This window comes from Phodopus roborovskii, unplaced genomic scaffold (assembly GCF_943737965.1).
Source record: "Phodopus roborovskii unplaced genomic scaffold, PHOROB, whole genome shotgun sequence".
Taxonomy (NCBI): Eukaryota; Metazoa; Chordata; class Mammalia; order Rodentia; family Cricetidae; genus Phodopus; species Phodopus roborovskii.
In genome coordinates, this window is record NW_026126480.1 from 24,733,274 (window position 1) to 24,754,823 (window position 21,550).

The window sequence follows — 21,550 nt, forward strand, 5'->3', positions numbered from 1 at the left end:
ACTCTGAAACTATAAGACAGCCCTAGAAACTCTCCAAAGGATAGAGTTCCACGCAGCAGAAGCATTCAAAGAATTTCCTCAGAGGAAAGAAGGCTAAGGAATAAGATAGCTTTCCTCGCCGTTGTTCTTAGTTTTGTTCAGTTCTTTTCAGCTTGAAGTTTCTTCTACACAGCTGGAAATTTGAAAAAGTATATAAACGTCTTGATTGTGGAGAAGACCACATTGACTTTGAAAAATTTCCTCGTTATGATCTAATTAAATCAGCTTCCACTCTCTTCCATGCTACCATAAGAAATGGCTCTATTGTGTAAGAAGTCCCTACATGGCTGTGCATCCTGCCAGGGCTATGCTTCCTAATGTGCTACCAACAGTTATCTGAGCTTAAAGCACAGAAGCCTCACCCAGAACTTAATTCTAAAAGATACTTGGCCACCTACTAGAGTCCCACCTGGTCCAAGTCATTTTATTCACCTGAGCTTTTATTTCTTCATTAACATATGAGTATAATAGTAAAAACATTTCTTAAAAGGCTAAATATAAGTTGCTTTTTAAACCAGAAAATAGGTGCTATGTAAATAAATGTATGTTTACTTGTATCACAATATTCTGTCAGTGTACAATTAGCAAGCAAGTGATAGGTTGCATTTTGACATTTTTATGAACGTACATCATTACATCTATTTTTTATTTAATGATCTCTATAGCTAGCTTTTGCTTTGCTTTGTATCAGAAAGGAATTCAGGTTTCCTTTGTATCATTTATTTAAAACACCAGATATAGGTCCTCTGCCAAGAATGGCTCATTCATACTACTGGCTCTAAGGAAAAGTGCCTACTGTAAAAGCTGATGACCAGCTCCCATACCCTCACCAAATTTCATATTCACATCACTTGCATAGATTTGTTTGCTGTCGAAGTAAAAATTAACATTCCCTTATTGAAAGCTAAGCATCTACTGTGCTTAATTCCATTGGAAGAGCTGTGGCTACTCTCAGCAGAACTGGCTGGCTAGTACAAAACTTTCAGTTTTAAGGGTCAGAGAAAAGCAGACTGAGGACAGAACAATCTAATGGATCTTCATTTGTAACAATCTGGATGGACAGATAGGCAGATGAGACTATTTCTGCCACAGTGAACATTTGCTGTCCTGGTCTTTCTTCCATTTTCTCTTTCTCCCACCAGAATGCAAGCTCAGTGAGGGCAGGAGCTTTGTGGCATCCACTGATACTTCCTGGCATCTAGATGCTTTTATCAAACTTGGCACTGCTGATTGTGCTTGCAGGAGACAAATATAGAAGACTGCTAAACCTTGCCAAGTCAGGGTAAGACAGCCTTTCTACCTCCCTGCTGTTGTTGTGGTCTGTCAAGTACTCCTAACCTCTGAGCCATCTCTCTAGCTATTTGACAGAGAGAGCAGAATGCCGGCATGCTCCATCTCCAGTAAGATAAGACCATGTGGAAGTACTTAGATTAAATGAAATGGGTTAATAATTAAGACAGTGCTAGCCGATAAGAAATTAGTACCTGGCCAACAGCATTATATCAAATACAGTGTCTCTGTGTGTTATTTGGGCCTGGCGCCATGGTGGGTCTAGGCCGGCAGGAAAAAAACCTTACGCATAACATATGGCGCCGCAACGTGGCTAATAAGAACTTCCACTTCAAATTTAACAAAAGCTTAAAAAAGGATTTTAGAAACAAAAGAACAGAGACAAGCAAGGCTTCTTGCTAACAGCATATTTCTGGGTTGGACTCTGTTTTGCGAGAGACAAGCTGAGACTTGCACAGCTCCTTTAAGGGAGATTTCCTGACTCAGCATAAGCGGCAAAAAAACCATTAGGCTTTTAAAGAGCTCTGCTAACAATTTAATGGTGTGTATGAGAGCTGGCAATGGCAGTGACCACATCTCCAAGCCGGCACCATGCTGCTGGATGGCAGTGTAGACCAAGGTGGTAAGCACACCTCTTAGTTCTGGTGGTAAAGATACCCGCTGCCATCTTGGATAGACCGCGGCTAACACAGCTATGACTTTCATTTTAGCAATGTTGTTGTTTACCAAATAAAGTCTCATGGCCAGAAAAAGATAAAGATTAAAGTAAAGACAGATTCACATTAAGAAAAAGCACTAAAGGTTTACAGTGTGTTTTAAAGTATACATAGGCTTGGGAGAGAAAAAGAATAAAATGGTTTAAAAAAAACAGCAAGGAGCTGAGTGTGGTGGCACATACCTTTAATCCCAGCACTTGGGAGACAGAGGCAAGCAGATCTCTGTGATTGCAAAGTAAACCTGGTATGCAGAGTGAATTCCAGGACAGATAAAAGTTACACAGAGAAACCCTGTCTCAAAAAATAAAAAAAAATAGAACTAACAAAAACAGAGTAATAAAAAAGCCACATAAAGATGGAAAGCACAGAGAAAATAGTGGATACTATACACTATTTTGTTGTCTTTAAATTGTTTGACTGTTGAGGAAATAACAACTGATAAAAGAAATGCTGCTGGAATAATTCAATTTATATATTTTAAAAATGCTTTGACTCCTAGATTTCTATTTTTATTTCCACAGAAAATAAAAACTTGTGGTTTCCTTCCAGACTAATGTTGTTTGATCAAGACAGACCCCTGAAACAGAGTTCCTGGTGATCCACCATTCAAAACAGCTTGAACAAGGCAGCCTTGCAGACTACAGCCAGGATTTCTACATCTTCTTAGGATCACCAATGATAGCGCCCCCTATAAGCAGGAAGCAGTTTGGAAAGAACAACACCCAAATTCCCAAATATTGTTTATAAATGTTTGTTTTCATTTAAATGAGGTTGGTTATAAATGGTTAATGACCACAACCAATCTCTTTTTAAAGGTAAAGAGGGGATTATGGTATAGATATGAATACTTTGTTTTGTAATGGATTTTGATTTATTGATACAATTTATAGTCAATTTTGTGATATGTATATTTCTCCTCTTGTTTAGGTATTGTGTTTATATAGCTCATTTAGAAATGTAATGTATAATGTAATACAGATTATAAATAATTACCTATGATAGTCAAAGCTTAGAGTTATGTTTTTCAAGATATACAGAGATGTATTTGAGATAGATAGGCATTCTTTAAACCTTTCAAAGACCTACAAAATATGGCATTTAAAATGGTTTAGGGTTTTTCTCGACAGTGAGAAATAAATGATTCTGGCAGCACCACCTACGTCAAAAAAGGAAGATGAACATCGAAGAAACACATTATGAAGTTTACTTCCAATATGGCAAGACTAGCCATTTGGATAAGATACTGCTCTTGTCTGGACTGTTTGACTTTATGCTGTATAAACTGGACATTCAGGACCCACAGAAAAGTGACTACTGATACAAGACGGACATTGCTACAGGGTTCCTGCTTCATGGAAGAATCTGCCAGACAGTCTGCAGGACACAGAGAAAAGTGACTGACAAACTGCCAATACAAGAAGACAGTTTAAACTTTCCTGCTTTGCTGAAGAGTCTGACAGACACACTATGGCCTATCGGCTGAAGATGGAAGATTACAAAAGAACTTCAGGTGACTGACCAGGCAGTGAGTTGTCGCTGTCATTTCTAGAGTTTATATACTATCCTTTTGTGGTCTTTGATGGAGTTGAAGACAGATAGTTATGGTTATTGTTCTCCTTAGTTTGGATTAAAGATAAATTACATATAGGACTTTAGACTCACAAAGGTAGAACAGATGATGAAATATTTTCTTAAATCTTACTAAATGTTAATGGACTAAATATTGCTAACTGTAATTCTTATTTGATAGCTGTTGTGTGATATGTTTTGCTTTGTTAAGGTTAAAACCCTTGTTTTTATTTAGACAGAAAAGAGGAGGTGATGGGAGATGTCATTCTGCAAATATGTTTCCCATACTGGTTAATGAATAAAACACTGTTGGCCAATAGGAAAGCAAGATAGGCAGGGCTAGGAGACAAGAAGGATTCGAGGAAGTAGTAGGGAGGATTCAGCATGTGGAGACTACAGAGAACAGTGGTCCGGGCCCACTCTCCGATAAGATAAGATCACGTGGAAATACTTAGATTAATAGAAATGTGTTAATACTTAAGACAGAGCTAGCCGATAAGAAGCAAGTACTCTTGGCCTTAGCCAAAACTGGGTGTACCAACGTTGCTGTGAGACCTTGGCTGACTGTCCAGGTTGCCTGCTGTTTCTGTCCTCACTGCACCTTTTGGAAGTTGCCCATCCGCACTTCCTGTCTACCCTAGTATCGTTATTTTCCTTCTCAGGTCTTGATGAGGTTGAAGATTAAACTATCACAACTATTATTCTCTCTTCCTAGTTAGATATGTTAGGTACTAGACTTAAGTTTTCCAGCTTAGGACAACTCTATTGTAAACTCCGCTATGCCTTCACCCTAGGACTAGATATGTAGGTCATTTTGTTCCCGATTTTCCTTTTCTTAGAGCACACTTGTTATTCAGTGTTTTGTATATAGTTTTATATCAAGCCTAAATTTTTTCTTTAGACTAAAAGCAGAATTGTAGTGGGATATTCACTTTGTCTCCTCCTGTGCCACTGACCACGCCCATTAGGGTAGAGCTAGGGGTGGAAGTGACCTGTGGAACTAGGTCTGAGGAGAAGCAGGGGAATGCTCTCTTGCTTGCAGCACCTGGACAGGAGACTTCCTGAGGCATCCTTGGGACCAGGAACCTGCTGGTGTTCACCTGTCTATGTTGTGAATTATTTCTCCCTGAATAAACATTTGTTCAACCTAATTGTTTATCCAGATCCTTATTAAACTGCAATAGCTGATGGTGTAGGCAGGATGTGCCTCTGTTGCCAATGGCTATCTAATGTATTGCAACATCTTTGGAATTACTTGTCTGGTGATCTCTTTCTACCTGATGCCACAGTAATCTCATTGCCCTCTGCCAATCAAAGCAAAATGTCTCCAGACACTGGCAATCAAGACTTCAGGAGGAAAATGCCCTTAGTTTAAGACTGCTATCTAGAACAGTATGTGGTACACAATAGATACTGAGTAAATAGTGACGAATGACCAAATCACTAAATTTCTTTTGTTTGAGTCTGATGTCTGACTGTGAAATTAAGAAGACACACAGATTTTCCCCACATCCCAGCTCTTATATGCACATGGTCTTCTCATTATCAACATCCCCACCAGAGTGGACCAGGTAGTGAGGATGGTACTATATGAACTTGTATGCTCAGTTACAGGAGAGTCACTCAGTGTCTCACATCCTCTGTAGTTCCACAAAGCCGGAGTTTATAGTCTCAGAGTATTTTCACAGTTCCTGAAATCTCCTTTCCTATCTAGTTCTGTTCCTCTTTACCCAAAACCTTGGACACCATTGTTTTCACATATATATTTTTTAAATTTGCTAATCATAAATCACATATAAACTCTCTTAAAGATACATTTTGGTACAACTCTAATGATACAATACACAGGGTTTTATTTTTTGGCAGGCTTCATGCAGTCCTGGCTGAGCTAAAATTTGCTCTGTGGACAAGGCTGACCTTGACTCCTATTCCTGCAAAGTTTTGGGATTACGGATATATGCCTCTATGGCCAGCTCTAAGTGTTAATTTTAATTGTCATATTCAAGCACATTTTCAGATTTTAATTCTCATTGGTTCTTTAAGACTTCTAAGCAGGGTGGTGATAGGATATGCCTTTAATCCCAGCACTCAGAGGGTAGAGGCAGGTAGATCTCAGGGAGTTCCAGGTCAGCCAGGACTACACAGAGAAACCCTGTTGAATTTTATACCCCATGTTTTAATATATTCACCCCTCCCAGATCCACCTTGCCCTACACACTAGTAAGATGTAGTAAGATGGGTTTTAAAATATGATTTACTTCATTATTTAACTCAGGTAGATAGGTAAATTAGTAAACACTTGAAAGATAAACACAGTAGGATTTTTAAAAAACAAAGAGTTTTTTTTTGAACTGGATTCAAATAAGTACAGTATGCTAGCAATTTGCAGGAGGTGAGACAGTTAATACACAACATGTCTTAAGCAATCACTCTCCATATACATGTCCTTTACTTTTGTTTTCCTTCATGCTGCTCAAAGTCACTACCTCCAAGGGAAACACTGACAAAGCACCAAGGAGCAAGTGTTGGAAAAAGGTAAAGTGGCTAGTGTAAAGAAAGCAGGACAATAAATGGACTCTCCCTCAAGCCTACAGAGCTTGACATTTCTAGCTTAAATTCTTGCCTTATCAATTGAGGAGGAAGATGGACCATGGAAACTGTATCTAGTTCTACTCAGCTTTCATTCTTTTTAATCTAGTAAACAAGAATGCAAATTCTTAGATATATTTGCATTAATTGCTTACTGATATAATGGAATTGTGTCTGGTTTATAAGATTGGGGGAAGGGAGTGTTTATTCCTCTCAAATTTTTGAGATAAAGTAACTACTATTGTCACCAATTATGAAGGTTTGAACATACTGTAATTATTTCTATACATGTATCACTCAGCACAGAGCAGATGTTTACAAAGAACTGAAAAATGAATACTGTGTTAGTAACATTAAGTTATATCTATCTAGCCAGTATATAAACATTATAACTCATTATAAATAATTTATTTGAGGCTAAACGGCTGTGGGACCTGGCTTCCAGCTTCTCGGTCTCTTTTATTTAAGTATCACTAAGAAATGTTTTAATCTGGATCAGTCTTATTTGTAACTTGAACAGATAAGCTTGTGATATCATTTTTCAATATAAATTTCCTATTGACTATATTTACTCAATTTGTCATTGAAAACTGAGGAAAGCCTTTTCTGCCACAAAATGTTTTGCTTTCAAACTTTCTAATACATTTTCAGTCATGTTCTGTCTCTAATTCTAGTATAGAAATACATAGATAATACCAATCTAATATGCTACACAGCTTCTTTGGTGAAATGAAGATAACAATGCTATTATGGAGGATTTATTGTTGTCTACTTGCATGCAAAGACAATTGTCCTTCAGTATCTGTGGGGAATTTGTTCTCATCCCATGGTACCCAAATCTCTGGATGCTCAAGACGTTTACATGCAACCTTTACATATCTTTCTGTGTTCAATCTTGTATAACACCTAATGCAATGTAAATGCTAAGCAAACTGTATTATATAGAGAGTCATGACAAAAATAACCTGTAGACATTCATTAGAGATACAGTTTTCAAAACATTTTATTCCCATGCATGATTTGATTCATGACCATTTTTACATAGTGAGAGTGACTGGTGGGGTTGGAGCTGAATAACTCCTGATGGGGCAGGGGACTCTTCACAATAGTAGAGATGAAGGACTGCATAGGCTATCCTGTGTACTGGCTTCTACCATCTATCTATGAGAATGTAGTCTAATACCCCAAGAATCAAATGACAAACAAAAGGTAACGAACAGGGTTTATGAGAAAATAACCAACTCTCTCAACTTTATGGCACTTCTTTAAAACTAAGTGAAAAATCAATCCTCCAAAAGAAAACTCTTTCACCCAATGTTTGATTACTCATCGCTGGTGAAGAGTACAAATTTTGACTTTGCTAATCATAGTAACCAGTCAGATTTCTAAAGACTAGAGAATGCCTCTCCATCTAGCAACCTCTTTTAACTTATATTTCCTCCCATCAAGATTCCCCAAGAACATGTATATTTTCTTAAAGGGACATCTAGAAATGAAGGCGTGTTTACATGATCCCTACAGATAGAGCAAAAGACCAAACCTTTTTAGAAAAGTTTTGAAGAAGGTTGGACCTGATGGCCATGAAAGGTGAAATGCATTCATTCATTCATTCATTCATTCATTCATTCAATTAAACACAATGTCAGGAAATGTTGGATATTTTACATTGGGAAAAAAAGGGGGGATGGTGAAGAGAAAGCTCAAACCTGAATTCCCTGCCCCAACAGTCCTGAACTTGGTAATGTTGGAAAGATTTGATTACACTGCCAGCATTTGGGAAATATGGTAGCAGCTTCATGATCCCATATGCTATCCATGTCAACTCTGAGAATATATATTATGCATTTTCACTATTGAAGGGCTGACAAAGAAAGCATTTGGGAAATAGTGCTAGGCAAACAAAATAAGCTATGATATCGACTACAGCTAGGGTCTGATTCTGTGAGTTCAAGTCACACTGGATCCAGCTGCTATGGTTCTCTCAAGTTTTAGTAATTACTGAAAATCAATAAAAGAAGCTGATGGGGTGGGGTTGGCTGATTAATAAGAGGCAAGCATTGCTCCTCTAAGCACAGCTTCTTGGTTGGTATCTTCAAGACAACTCCCCTTCTCTCCATTGGGTGGGTAGTTCTCTCTCTCTCTTTCTGATAACACTTCCTTCATTAACTTCCAAGCCCGTTGAGCAAAAGTAACCCTCCCATTTTCATCCCCCGCATGAAGCAGGTTTACAATTGCCAAAAAGAAGATAGGGTTCAAGCAGCTAGAGAGTGTCTAAACAAACACAACAGCCAACAGATGAAGCTGGGGCTAAATTAACAATAGATTCTCTCCCACACAAATGGACATTGTCTCTCTTTCCACATGAAGCATTGACAGTACTGTTTAAATAAAGAATGTGTTCCTTTTATTTTAGTAAAATCTTCAATGTGCACCTCCATCTTTGTAAACTTGGGAAGACTTTTCCTGTAAGCCATTCAGAATAACCAACAAACGTGAAAACCTAATTCTATTGATTATATATATATACATATATATATATACACACACACATATATATATATATACACACACACACACATATATATATATATATATATAATATATAATTTCCACACCCAATTCCTTCATTTAGGCTACTACCCTGCTTCCACTATAAGAACCAGTTTGTTAAAATATGTTCCAACTAAAGCTTGGTGGGCTTTGAGTGCTGGAAAATCCTTCTTGGGGGCTAATGAAGACAGAGACTCAGCCCATGACAATATTAAGTTTGTTTCCTCTGGTGATTCAGAGAAGTGAGCAATCTGTCAGCAATGCATTGGGGGAAATTACTTGTCTTAGAGAAATAACTGCTGACAGTCATTCTATCTCAGGGCTGACCGGAACATCTCTCCACTGACAAACAAATTACTGTCTAACTTTGAAAAGGTAGCTAGCTGTTTTTAATTTTGATTGCTCTTTCAGAATCTTTTATATACATACTCACTCCCACTATTTATTGTGTTTTTAAGTGGGTAGCAGATGTATGGCGCAGTATAAGTGAATGGGCAGGCTTGGATTCGTAAGCAAGAAAAGAGGAAGAAAAATATGACAAGAAAAAGAACTGTGAGACTTCAAGACTGCACATGACGAAGCTGGGGAGCCGATTCAACATTAAGACTGGCAGCATTGCCAGTGACTGACTGGGTGAGTGAACACATTACCCACACAGTACCGTAGGAATTAATTTTCTTCAATAAAATGATTTTTAAGGATCATATATTTCACAATCTAAACATATGTCACTGTTTCATAAACAAAATAAATGGATTAAAATAATACATTACCAGTATGCTGACATGTGGAGATATTTTAATTAGAAATTCTTAAGCTGTGTGGTGTTTAACTGCTGGATTTGCCGAAGACAAGCATGCGTCATTTAATAAGAAGGCAAGAGGCTTAGGTATATCACTTTGCATATGGTACCAGAGTGTGTTTAATATAAGCTACAACTACGAGACAACATTGCTCCCAATTAAAAGCAAAACAAAGCAAAATTACCCTAGGATTTATCTTAATGATAGTAATTACATGAAATGAATCAATATCCTGAAAACACTTTAAAATAAAATAAAATCCAGAAGTCAGGTTCTGAGACAGTACTTTCTTCAGACATAATCTAACATCGTATCTATTTAAAGGCCATATTTACATGACCACCTCATTATTCTAGTCCCCTTTCCTGAAGGTTCTTTTTGACTTACTTAAGGACCAGTGCTAACACAGCTACGGAAAGCAAATGGCAAATGGTCCAGAAATGTATACGGTGAGAGCCCCGGAGTAAGTAGCAATATAATATATTGTTTACTGTGGAAAGTGCCCTCTATTCTGGAAAGGTCAAAAGCATTGTAACCTTAGAGTTACAGTTTCCGATTGTTCCCAGGGTTAAATACATTATCAAAATTAATGATTCGAGCTCCTTAGCCTCCATCTGCTGAACTGTTTAACTAAAAATAGCACCTTTGGCCCCCTCTCTCCTGATATTGTGCCCCTGAGGCAGAGACAATCAGGCCTTAGATCAGAACAGCTTTCAGTGTCTTCCTTAATTTAAAGACAAACTGGAATATCCTGATGTCAGAAGGGTCATTCAATTTTTAATACCTTTTCTCCACTTGGTGCAAACTTTCAGACTTTAGGGTATAACTAGTACTGCTAAGGTTGCAGACTTATTGACATTAGAAATGACAACTTCCGAGGTACAGAAAGCAAGTCTTGAGAAATGCATTGGTTATGGGTCAGTATCTTAGAGCATCCTCCTCCCAGAAAGCTCTGTTTGTAACAAAACTCAGGCATTGTCACACTTTATCATGACCCCAATTATTGACAGAACCATGACATTTTAGCTTGCTAAAGAAAAGAAGAAAGCTCCAGCTTAAGGAGGTGGTAATTTAACAGCAGTAAAGCAAGTTATTATTAAGATTTTTTCTAAATATTCTAATATTGTTTTAAATATTATTGTTCAGCAGTTTAGACATAGGTCTGTACTGTGCAATTTAATGATATCCCCCAAAATATGCCATGCTCAGGCCAGGGAATCTGGGAAATCTGCCTTTCACACAAGTGTAACCAGTATAGCACAAAAGTAGACTTCAAAGATTTTTTTGACATGAAGAAACAATTTTTTTTGATGGAAAAAAAAAACACATATTCTTCCTCAGATACAGATCTAACATATGAGGTTTATACGTCTATATGTAAACAATTGTAAATGTGGATATAGTATAGCTTTTATAAAGGAAACCAAGACAGGGTAATATTAGGCAACAAGGAAAGACAGAACACAGGCAAAAGAACACATGAGTTGTGAAAAATGATATAAAACTAGTTGATTTTCTAGCTTCAACTCTGTTGTGCTCTTTGTTTCTTTTTGTAGTAGATAAGTGCATAAAAATGTAGTCAACAGTGAAAGTGTGAAACCTAATCAAATTCAAATTGCCAATATAACTATGCAGAAATTCATTGAGATTCAAGGAGTTTGTGAGTGACTTCCTTAAGCCAGCTGTGTGATGTTTTTATTTGTGAGTTCATTACAATAAAGAGGTTTCTTATAATGAATTTTCTTTTTTTGAGACAGGGTTTCTCTGTGTAACTCTGGCTGTCCTGGAACTTACCCTGTAAACCACAATGGTCTCAAACTAATAGAGATCCACTTGCCTCTGCCTCCTGAGTGCTGGAATTAAAGGTGAATCACCACCATCCAACTTACAATGAATTTTTTAATTAAATAAATAAAATTTTAAAATAGAGGCAGTAGAACATAATACAAATAAAACCCCAGGATACTCTCAGACAGATACATTTAAACTACAAAGCCATAAAAGCTCTTGCATAGGATGGGTTTGCTATTTGACCCAATTAAAAGTGACAGATATGTGACGTCTGCCTAGCTCCTAAACCAGCACCTTGGTGATTCTGGGAAGTTATGGCACCCCTGTATAACACCATGGTTCCAGAAGCCTGATCTGCCACAGCAAGCAGCTGTGCCTGTGAGAAGGATATCAGGGTAAAGCATGAGGTACAATGAAAGATTTGGTGGAAATCTAGCTACAGGAGAGAGGAAGGGACAGAACACCAAATCCCTACAGAGAACCAATGACAAAGAACTTGAGCCAAGATCACCTGCTTTCCCAGTCTCCTAGGTACTACATAGCTCCGATGACTACATGTCTTGGGTGGGTCAGCTTGCTACCTACCATTACACAGAAAGGCTGCCCCCTATCTCTCTTTAGTCCTGTGTATAGAACTGATTTTCACACTGCCCAGGAACATGGTGGCATTTCTACAGCCAACAGAAGGCCTTTGAAAAAAGTGTCTTCTGGCTATGCAGAAGACAGCAGGCATTGTGCTGGTCTGTGTCTAGCCATGTCACAGTAGAAAACCCAGTGCACCTGCCCCCATCCCTGGGAAGTGACAGACAGTTCTGCAGTTCATCCTCAGGCCATTTCAAGGTGGCCTTTTATCCTGTCCTTCTTAGGTGTGATGACCCCATCATTTACCATCATTTTCCAAACAGGTGGATTGAAAAGTGTCAGAGGAGATCATGTCAAAAGGTCACAGATTAGTGATGTATCTATAGTGATAGGACCAAATAGATACAATGACAGTTTTTAGAGGAGAGGAATGGGTAAAATTTCCCATTTTTATTAGAATATAAAGTTTGGTGTTTGCCTTCACCTAGAAATTTAATGTTTTTTTTATTTAATAAATCAGTAGCTACCTGGCAACCCTCCCGTATCTCTGACAGTCCCAGAGAGGGACACTAATGATTAATATAGGAGAGGAATATGGTGTGACATCACAGAGAAGAGGGCTGATTTTCTGCTGCAGAGAAGGACTTCATCATCTAAAGGGACATATACAGAAGGGGCATGAATTCCCACAACATAGAATAGAGATTTTCTTAGGTGATTAAACACTTTAAGGACACCCAAGAAACTTGTGGGCCCAGCCAGGCCCAGGCACCCAATTTCAGGCAGTAAAAGCAAAGTTAGGAAACCAGCTCAGACAGGGTTAGCAATTGTGAGTAGTCACCCTGACACCCAGAGTATTTAACAGCTGTGGTGGGCTCTCTGGACCTCTTTGTTCCTTGGCTGGAGAATCATACAGTCAGAATCATGGTTGATCAATGTTACAGGGGAGTATAAAGTCAAATGGAAATGATCATTAAAGTATTTGTTAAACATAATACAACACTATACATGAGAATAGATAAGAGTGTGGAAAGGCAGCTTTGAAGCTTTTCACAAGAACACAGCAGAATATAACCCAGTTTAAGGACTTCAGGTTAGGTTTTGCTTTTTTCTCTGAAGGAAAAGGAATAAAAGAAAACTTCCTTAGGAATGAGGAGAAAAAAGATTGGCTTTAGCATTTAGGCTGTTTGCCACCTTTTAGAAGGCCTAGAATATGCTAGAACCATAGTTTCCCCAACCCAAAGAAGCACCAACAGAAGCATTCATACCTCAATCTGTTTGTGGTTGTAAGAGTGGCCACCACCATGTTCAAAGGTGTCCAAATTCCTGCCAAAACGGTCACTTATGCCCTTTAGCCTTGGGTTAATTTGTGGGTGAGAGACATGACCCTTCTGTTTAATGGCATATTCAGAAAAAAAAAAGACAAAACATATTGTCAGAACTCAAGAAACAATATGGAATTCAATGTAGGGTATAGACCACATCAAAGAATAGAACGCAGTCCTAGACCCAGCCTCTTGGTTTTACAGACACTGGTCAGAGGAAGAGCCAGTGAATACTTCCACCTGCCCCTAAATCAAGAGAGTACCCACAGCACAGCTGCACAGCTGCACAGCTGGGTCAGAACTAGAGGAAGGTTACCAGTGGGACTGGGCCTTTCAGATCTCCCCCTGCTGCTTAGTCTTGGATGTATAAGGCAAATGTCTGTGAAGAGGAGCTGTACATCCTGCTGGCAAAATGTCCCTGTTGCTGGCACCTCTGGTACAGACAATTTTATGTTGCCAAGGTGAGGCTTGTGACAGAAGCTTCTTACTGACCCAACTGAAAATGTTTAAAATGTTATGGCTTTTTTTGTTTGTCATTGTTACAACAGTGGCACACTATTTGTGGTCAAGTCTCACAGGCAATAGCAACACAAAAAATACTATCTGTCCAAAAGCTCTTCCCTAGATTCAAAAGAAAAGCTCAAATAAAATCAAATAAAAACTATCTTTCAGGAACTTTGAACTGTATGGAAATTTAACTTATGCTGTATTTCTAAGTAATCTAATGCTAATTGACTCTGTTTTTACCACTGAAATATATTCATATTTAAAGTCAATTTATGGCTCTAGTGGGGGTGTTAGAAGTGTCTAAAGGCCACCAGGCCTATCCTAAAAGCCTCATTTTACTATGAGGAACATAAGGTGCAAATAATTGTCAGTCAGCCTCCAAACGTGATTAGTTTGATAAACAAGAGATGCTGACCCAATACTGACTTGGGTACCATGCCTAGACCTTTAACCCTGGTGAGAACAAGGTCACACTACACACTTGGGAACAGTGCGTCTATATTTTGCTAAATAATCAAAGTAACAAGAAATAATGGTTTCTTATTTCATAAGCTACAGCATCATTTCTGATGTAAAGCTGATGATGGAAAAGCTAATGTCTGTATAATGGAAACATAGATGAAACACTGATAAGGAAAAGGGTAACACATTCAACAACTAGCCTTAAACAATGTAAAACTGTTAACTTTCCAAAGGAGAGAGCACACAGTACCAAATTGTGACATCAAGTTTCCTTTTAAAAAATGGTTGGAACTGGCACTTTTCTCTTCCATTTCCATTGTGCTAAGTACAGAAGGTGTTAATTCTCTGGACTATGATTAAAAATGATTTAACATTCAGGCCATTATTTAGAATACAGCTGGCTTGCAGGTTTCCACTAAAGCACTGGCCCTTCTCCCACATTCTTTTTACCTCCTGGCACTTACCTGGAGCTGTAAAGGGCTGAGTCCAGAAGCAGCAGCAGCTGCCATTGTTGATGGAATGAACTGTACAGGGTAGTTATCACCTGTCGGAAAGAACAATGCGCACAGGTTTAGACAATGCCCAGGGAATCGCGGCAGACAAGTATAAACATGGTCCTTGGCTCGCCTGAGCTTTACAACATTGCCCTAAGCCCAAACATCTGCAGAAACAAAAGGCTTAGCTGGGCACAGGCTTGCACTGCTGCCTTGGAAGTTTTTGTTAACAGATAGCTGGTAGGCAAACTGGCAAAACATGAATGTGATGTTGAAAAAAATTAAATGTGCAATTCAAGCATGTTCGCTCCACTACAAATCTTGTAATACATCATTTTTTTAAGAGTAAAAAAAAAAAAAATTCTTAAGCCAGGCTGATGCTCGGCTCCCTGTGCATCGTGAAAAGAAGTTTATCTCTAAGAGAAACAAAAGTTTAATCTTGGTAAGTAAAGTAGAGAAGTGGAATCTTAGAATCCAAAAGAGACTATTTGCTAATGACTGGCCATAATGCTAAGTTTTATATCATGAAAAGTAAATGACACGCAAAAATAAAAACAAAAACAAAAAAAAAACAAACAAACCCCTTTTCCTTTTTTATACTGATAATCTTCTTTCTTCTTACCTTCTAGCACTCTATGAAATACTGGCACCTATTGACTGTGGAAATCTGTATCTGTCAGTTCAACCTCTAGTACTAGAGTAGTGGAGCCTAGTGTAGAATCATGCATACAAGGTGCTGATTGAACCATTTTTTGTGATGATAATTAAATAACTACACATTTTGCATAGGCTGTCTGCACTGAAAACCTTGGAGTGAGTGTTCTCTATGTTATATTGTAAGGCGTTTCAAGACTAAGCCAACACCTACCCAGAAGATTGAAACATCTCCTGAGAACACAGGTCATGGCCAGAGAACCAAAGAGCCAAGAGAAAAGGATGAGGGACATATTGGAATGGCAGTAAGTGAACTAAAAATTAATATTTGTGGATGAATCACACAATACCAATGACTTAATGTAGTAGCACTCTGGCTCCAGCTACTTATTTAAAGTCAGTGTTATGTACTATCTCTAGGCTATATTTTAATAGGCTGTTCCCCCACACATTTTGACATTTATAATAATCATGCTGTTTTGCATGAACTTTTTCCACATTGAACACGGAATGTAATAATGAAGAGACATTGCAGGAAGAATTCCAGGCACTGAGGTTGTCAACTAGAAAGCAAGAGAATCTCTTGTTTTTCTGTCTATGTGGGCGCTAACACCTGCTGCTTGCCTGGTACCCCTGGGTCCTTGGAACTCATCCTGCTTGCCATGTAAAGTGCTACTCAGCTGGTCCAATGTAAATGTTAAGTCGCTTTCACTTTTAACAAATTGTTAGCACAGTCTCTTTGCGTCATATCCATAATACCCCATCAGACCATTGAGCACAGTGTGTGCCTGTACACAGTTCAGTAACAATTGGATTCTGATTGCAAACGGGGTGCTGCCGCAATGCACTCACTAACGTCATATTGTGCCGGTCTCCTATGGAGTAATGTTCAAAATATCTGACCTTGTTTTTCCCCTTCCATGAGGTTGATTTGAGTCTGCCCTACTCTATAAGCTTTTTTAAAAAGATAGCTAAGCAAAATTATTTTTATAGTAAATGACTATCACTTTATGCTCAAATAAGTCTACTGATCTTCTTGATATTTAAAGTAAATTATCTGAAGAAAGAGTATCTTGATCTAAGTCAAATGGTATTTTTTTCTTTTGGTGGATATCTTATCAGCTTTTTAAAAAATAACCACAAATGATACTGAATTAATGATGTTTCAAAAATAGAGGGAAAAAAAATAACCATTCCACCAGTCAACACAGACCTCCTCCCTAAACATTTTAAAGCTGTTCTTTCTTTAAATGTCATGCATTATTCATGTAACTCCACACCACAACCCCCTCCCTAGAAGTTTAATACCAGTGGCTTTATTTGTACTAAAACATTTTTCATGTCAAACATATTTTAAAAAATCAAACTCTGAAAGAATTCCCCAGGGCACTCCTTCTCCATAGCTGTCATGCCACTGTGCCGTGAAATAGTCGGCTTTTTACATGGTTTCTGGCTTGCCAGTTAATTTATGACTATCTCTACCACACCCTGTAGTACTCTCCAGCTCACCTGCTGGCTACAAACAGCTTTCTTTCCACTGTTGACAAGCATATTTTCAAAATATTTTTAACCTTTCTGCGGGTTTGAATCTGCATATCTGAATAGATCTCCAGAAAGCTATTTCTCCAGAACCCATCATTGTATCAGTACTAAAAGTCAAAATGAATACATTAGAGCAATGAAGTATATCACCAAGGATGGTTAGAACAGAGGGGAGTAGAAAGGAGGGAGAGGGGATGAGTGAGGGTTTACTATGGAAGAAAAAAATGTAAGAGAGAGAGAGAGATTTGAGGGCAACATGAGTGTAGTTTGTGATAACAGTTATATACTTCCTTCTACCCACTCTAATTTTCTTTGTGACAGTTGATCAAGAAAAGTTTGCAGTGGCTGATTTGGCAGGGAATCACCAAAATGTTGCAGCATTTTTTTTTTTTTTTTTTTTTTTTTTTTTTTACAAATTTGTTTCTGGATGTGAAATGTTTGCATGAGGACTACTATTTTTAAATTTGTACAAAGGAAAGACAGCCTGTTGGAACAGGTTCACTTTAGACATGACTGTAATCTGGCCCTTGTTAGCTCAGGTCTAAGAAGACAGTCCCCAAACACCAATCTAAGAAGCAATGATCATTCTATAAGTCCAACTTGGACTATCTAGATATTATTAGAGATCAAGCACAAAACAGAATTGAGACCTACATAAATGTTGCTGACACTGGATTCATTCATCAAAACAGGCAATATTCCTTTGGCATCCATTCCACACCAAGAGTCCCAAATGAAAGAGAAAAAGTAAATTCTTATATTTCCAGAAACACTGAGATAAACCCAAACCTTGGTTCATTTAATTAGTCACAAGAGAAGGAGAATTTATTCCAAGAACCTAGAACACACTAGATATCTCCCAGAATATTTTTAGTGGATGCATTTCATATATAAATTCTACTTTCTAAAAGGAGTCATTTAAAAAAATCAGAAAAACATAGTAAAATCCTGTCCATCTATTTTCATTCTTTAGAGAAGCAAGGGATTGGGAGAGTTGTAGATACTAAGATTTTTTTAATTATAGATATTAATTTTGTAATTAATTTTGAGACCTGAAAAGGGAGAAAGAAAAAATCATAAATAGGTGTGAGAACTCAGATTCTTCAGTAATGGAACAAAGTCTCTTACTTTATTTTCCACCCCTAACTTCACAAATTATTATGGTGACATCATAGGAAGTTGACAACCCTATATGCCACACTTTCATCAGATCATTTTCCTTGTCAGTTTACAAAGGTTTCTAATACAGTCTTGAACGTGCTACTATTGCACATCCTCTCTTGATCCTCTGAGAAGATGTAGTAGGTTCAGACTTATCCCTGAGTGATTTTGCACTGTAACAAAGATTTGAAGTTGATGTGTGATATATCTAAAACTCTGACACACTACTTTCAATTTGTTCAGAGCACAGAAAAAATAGAAAGTATTATGATATTCATTGCTAAAACCAGAATATTCTCATTTCTCCTGCTAAATTTCTCTTATATTCATCAAATACTATTACAGGTGAGAAGATTTTTTAGCTTGTTCTTATTTATTTATTTATTTATTTATTTATTTATTTATTTATTTACTTGACTATCACATATATTGCTCTATATATCTCTTAAAAATCTAAAAATTATGGGCCATATTTATCCCTTCACTTATTTTGTGGCTACATCTTAGATCCTTGGGCAATCATCTGAAAATCATGGCATTTTCATGATGCAATTAAGTAAGTGAATATGAATGAACAGATATAACCATCCCTATAAGAAACCAACTCAAATGGCAACTCAAAGCTCATGTCTAACTGCAGCTCATCTGTGACAGAATCTCCACACATAAGATGACACAGGAAATAAACCTTGATGTTCATAGCACAGGTTGTGTTACATCAATGAGTACATCTTCTTGCTGGACCTCAGCACTCACACTGAAAATAGAGGTCCTAGTGGGAGCATTGCATAAATGCTTTCATTCTAGATATGTGAACTGAATAATCTATGTTCCAATGTTGGTGATACACCTGTACTTTAACATTCTGAAAGAGAAATAGCTGGCTTTGAAAGATATTGTTTGGATAAGTTCACACAAAATTATTTCTTAAACAAAAAGTTTAAGAGATCCTTAAGATCATACCCATTTAGACTATGTTTCCAACAGTATGAAATATCCATTTGAAGAACTTTAGCCTGAATGCTAAAACCATTGTTTTTGAGATGTGAATCTCCAGGAAACTTAATCAACACTTAAATTTTTTAGTTTATTCTTTTCATTTAATAAAATAGAATATCACTTATCCCCACTTATATCTTAGGATTGTTATAAAAATTAATGAGATTATTCACACACATGGGGTTATCTTGGCAAACAAATAGTATGCAATAAAAGAAAAATCAGCTAACAACTGTAAGCATTATATGCCAGCCAATTAAACAACTCAGAAAGAATTATATATACTACTCCAGCTCAAATAGGAAATCTCAACAGACCTATAACAAATAGAGAGATTGAATTAATAATCAAAACCCCCAACAAAGAAACAACTGGACTATAAGGGTTTCCCAGAATTCTGTCAAATGCTGAAGATACATTTATATACTTTTACAAACTCTTCCAAAGAACAGACACAGTTCTTTATTCTATGAGGCCTCAAATACTTAAATGACAGATAAGTATGTCACAGGAAGAGAAGATTTAAAACTGATATTCTTTATGAATGTAAATATAATTTCCTTAAGAACACACAAGTAAATTCAATACAACAAAATATTGAAAACATAATTTTCCATAACAAGTAGGATTTATCACAGAAATTATGAGGTGGTTCCATCTAAGTGAATCAATTAAATATATTACATAATAAAATAAAGGAGTGTGGGGGTGTCTTGCACAGTCATCTCAAAATTATACAAAAAAACATATTCAAGTATTTCTTGATAAGAACTCTCAGAACTATAAGTAAAAGAAAATGACCAAGAGTTAAAGATTCCCAACTAATACTGCATTTAATTTTAATGGCAAAAAAAAAAAAAAAAAAAAAAAAAAAAACAAAAGCAAAAAAAAAAAACCCTAAAAGTTTTGCCTCTAAAATTAGGAATAAGACAAAAAAAAAAAAAAAAAATCCATTTCACTGGCATCATTCATCGTTGCCTTGAAAGCTCCATACAGTACTACTACACAAGAAAAAGAAGGGAAAATGTCCAAATTGGTAAGAAAAATAAAGAATAATCTCTTTTGGAATACACACACACACACACACTCACAAATACATATATATGTGCACATGTATATATTTCATATACATATACTAGGATTAACATACAAAAGCTCAATTTAGATATTTATGCCAAGAATAAATATAAATAACCCAAAAGGAAATTAAGAAATAAATTCCATTTATAATCCTGCCTAAAAGAATTTAGCACCTGGGTATAAATCTAACCAAAGAGATGGAAAGAGTTACACCCTGAAAACCATAAAACACTGTTGAAATAAATAATGAAGCCATAAAATTGCTTAAGTGTCCACCAACTGAAAAAAAGGGGGGATAATGTGTACACACAGAGAACACTAACCATAAAAGGATAAAACTGTGTCATTTGTGTTAACATGTATGAAACTGGCTGTCATTGTATTAAGTGAAATAAGCCAAAGCACAGGACAAGTATTGTGTGTTCCTATTCACATGTGGAAATCTAAAGTCAGTAGATCTCATAGAAATTAAAGGTAGAATAGCATTTGGCAGAGGCTCCAGGAAACTTGAAGGGGAGAAGGTATGAAGACAATTTCACCAATAAGTACTAAGATACAGTTAGGAGAAAGGAGACCCAGCATCACACTCTCCAGACCACAGGTCATGAATTAATAAGGTATTATGTATTTCAAGAAGGAAGAACTAATTGTGTTTCAGCATTAAAAAATTACAAATATTTGAAGATATTTGTAGGCTTGATTGAACATTAATCTGTCCATGTACCAAAACATACACCATGGGGGACACCATAATATATACAATATTCATTTCTCAGTGAATATTTTTTAATTCAATAAAAAAAATGAAGAAAATATACCCAGAAAAAGTATCTGTATTGACAAGGAGACAACATTGTTATGATGTCAATAATATTTAAAGAAATCTATACATTCAAGGCAATCCCTATCAACAATCCTTTACACAAAATGGAAAAGAGCAGTTTTTAAGCTCATATGTAATTACAAGGGCCCTCAAAACTACAACAGTCTTTAAAGAGATGAGTAAAGGCAGAAGACTAATATCACCTCAACAACGACTACAAAACTACAGTAACTAGCATAGTATTGTACTGACATAGAGATAGGCTGGCCAGCACAGCAGAATGAACAGTCAAAAATAAACCCTCATACATATATTCATGTTACAACCATTACATTGTAAGAAAAACTGGAGACCCACCTGCAAAACATGCGGATATCCATTTTGTATATTTTGTGTATGGCTTTCTTTTACACAGCAGCCATATATGTTAGATTTAGCTATTAGCATAGAATAAGGAGTACATGGAGGCTCCAGGTGCAAGCACATATCCTGCTCTAAGGATCTCTAAGGATATGTCTAGGGTGCTGGTCAGACATAATGGTTTTAAAATCACAACTACCTAAGACAGTGGTCA

The 21,550-nt window shown here is 36.9% G+C and overlaps 1 protein-coding gene across 13 annotated transcripts in view; it reads right to left on the reverse strand.

Annotated features, from left to right (window-relative positions):
* Sox6 (SRY-box transcription factor 6) overlaps positions 1–21,550 on the reverse strand; it is a 580,992-nt gene that overhangs the window by 94,761 nt on the left and 464,681 nt on the right. For 11 of the 13 annotated variants that reach the window (XM_051192737.1, XM_051192743.1, XM_051192732.1 and 8 more), the window contains 2 exons: positions 14,688–14,767; positions 13,198–13,320 (listed from right to left, as the gene is read on the reverse strand). In XM_051192737.1, the coding sequence (XP_051048694.1) occupies positions 13,198–13,320; positions 14,688–14,767 (203 nt within the window). The remainder of the gene's footprint in view (positions 1–13,197; positions 13,321–14,687; positions 14,768–21,550) is intronic. The other 2 variants (XM_051192745.1, XM_051192744.1) reach the window with 1 other exon arrangement.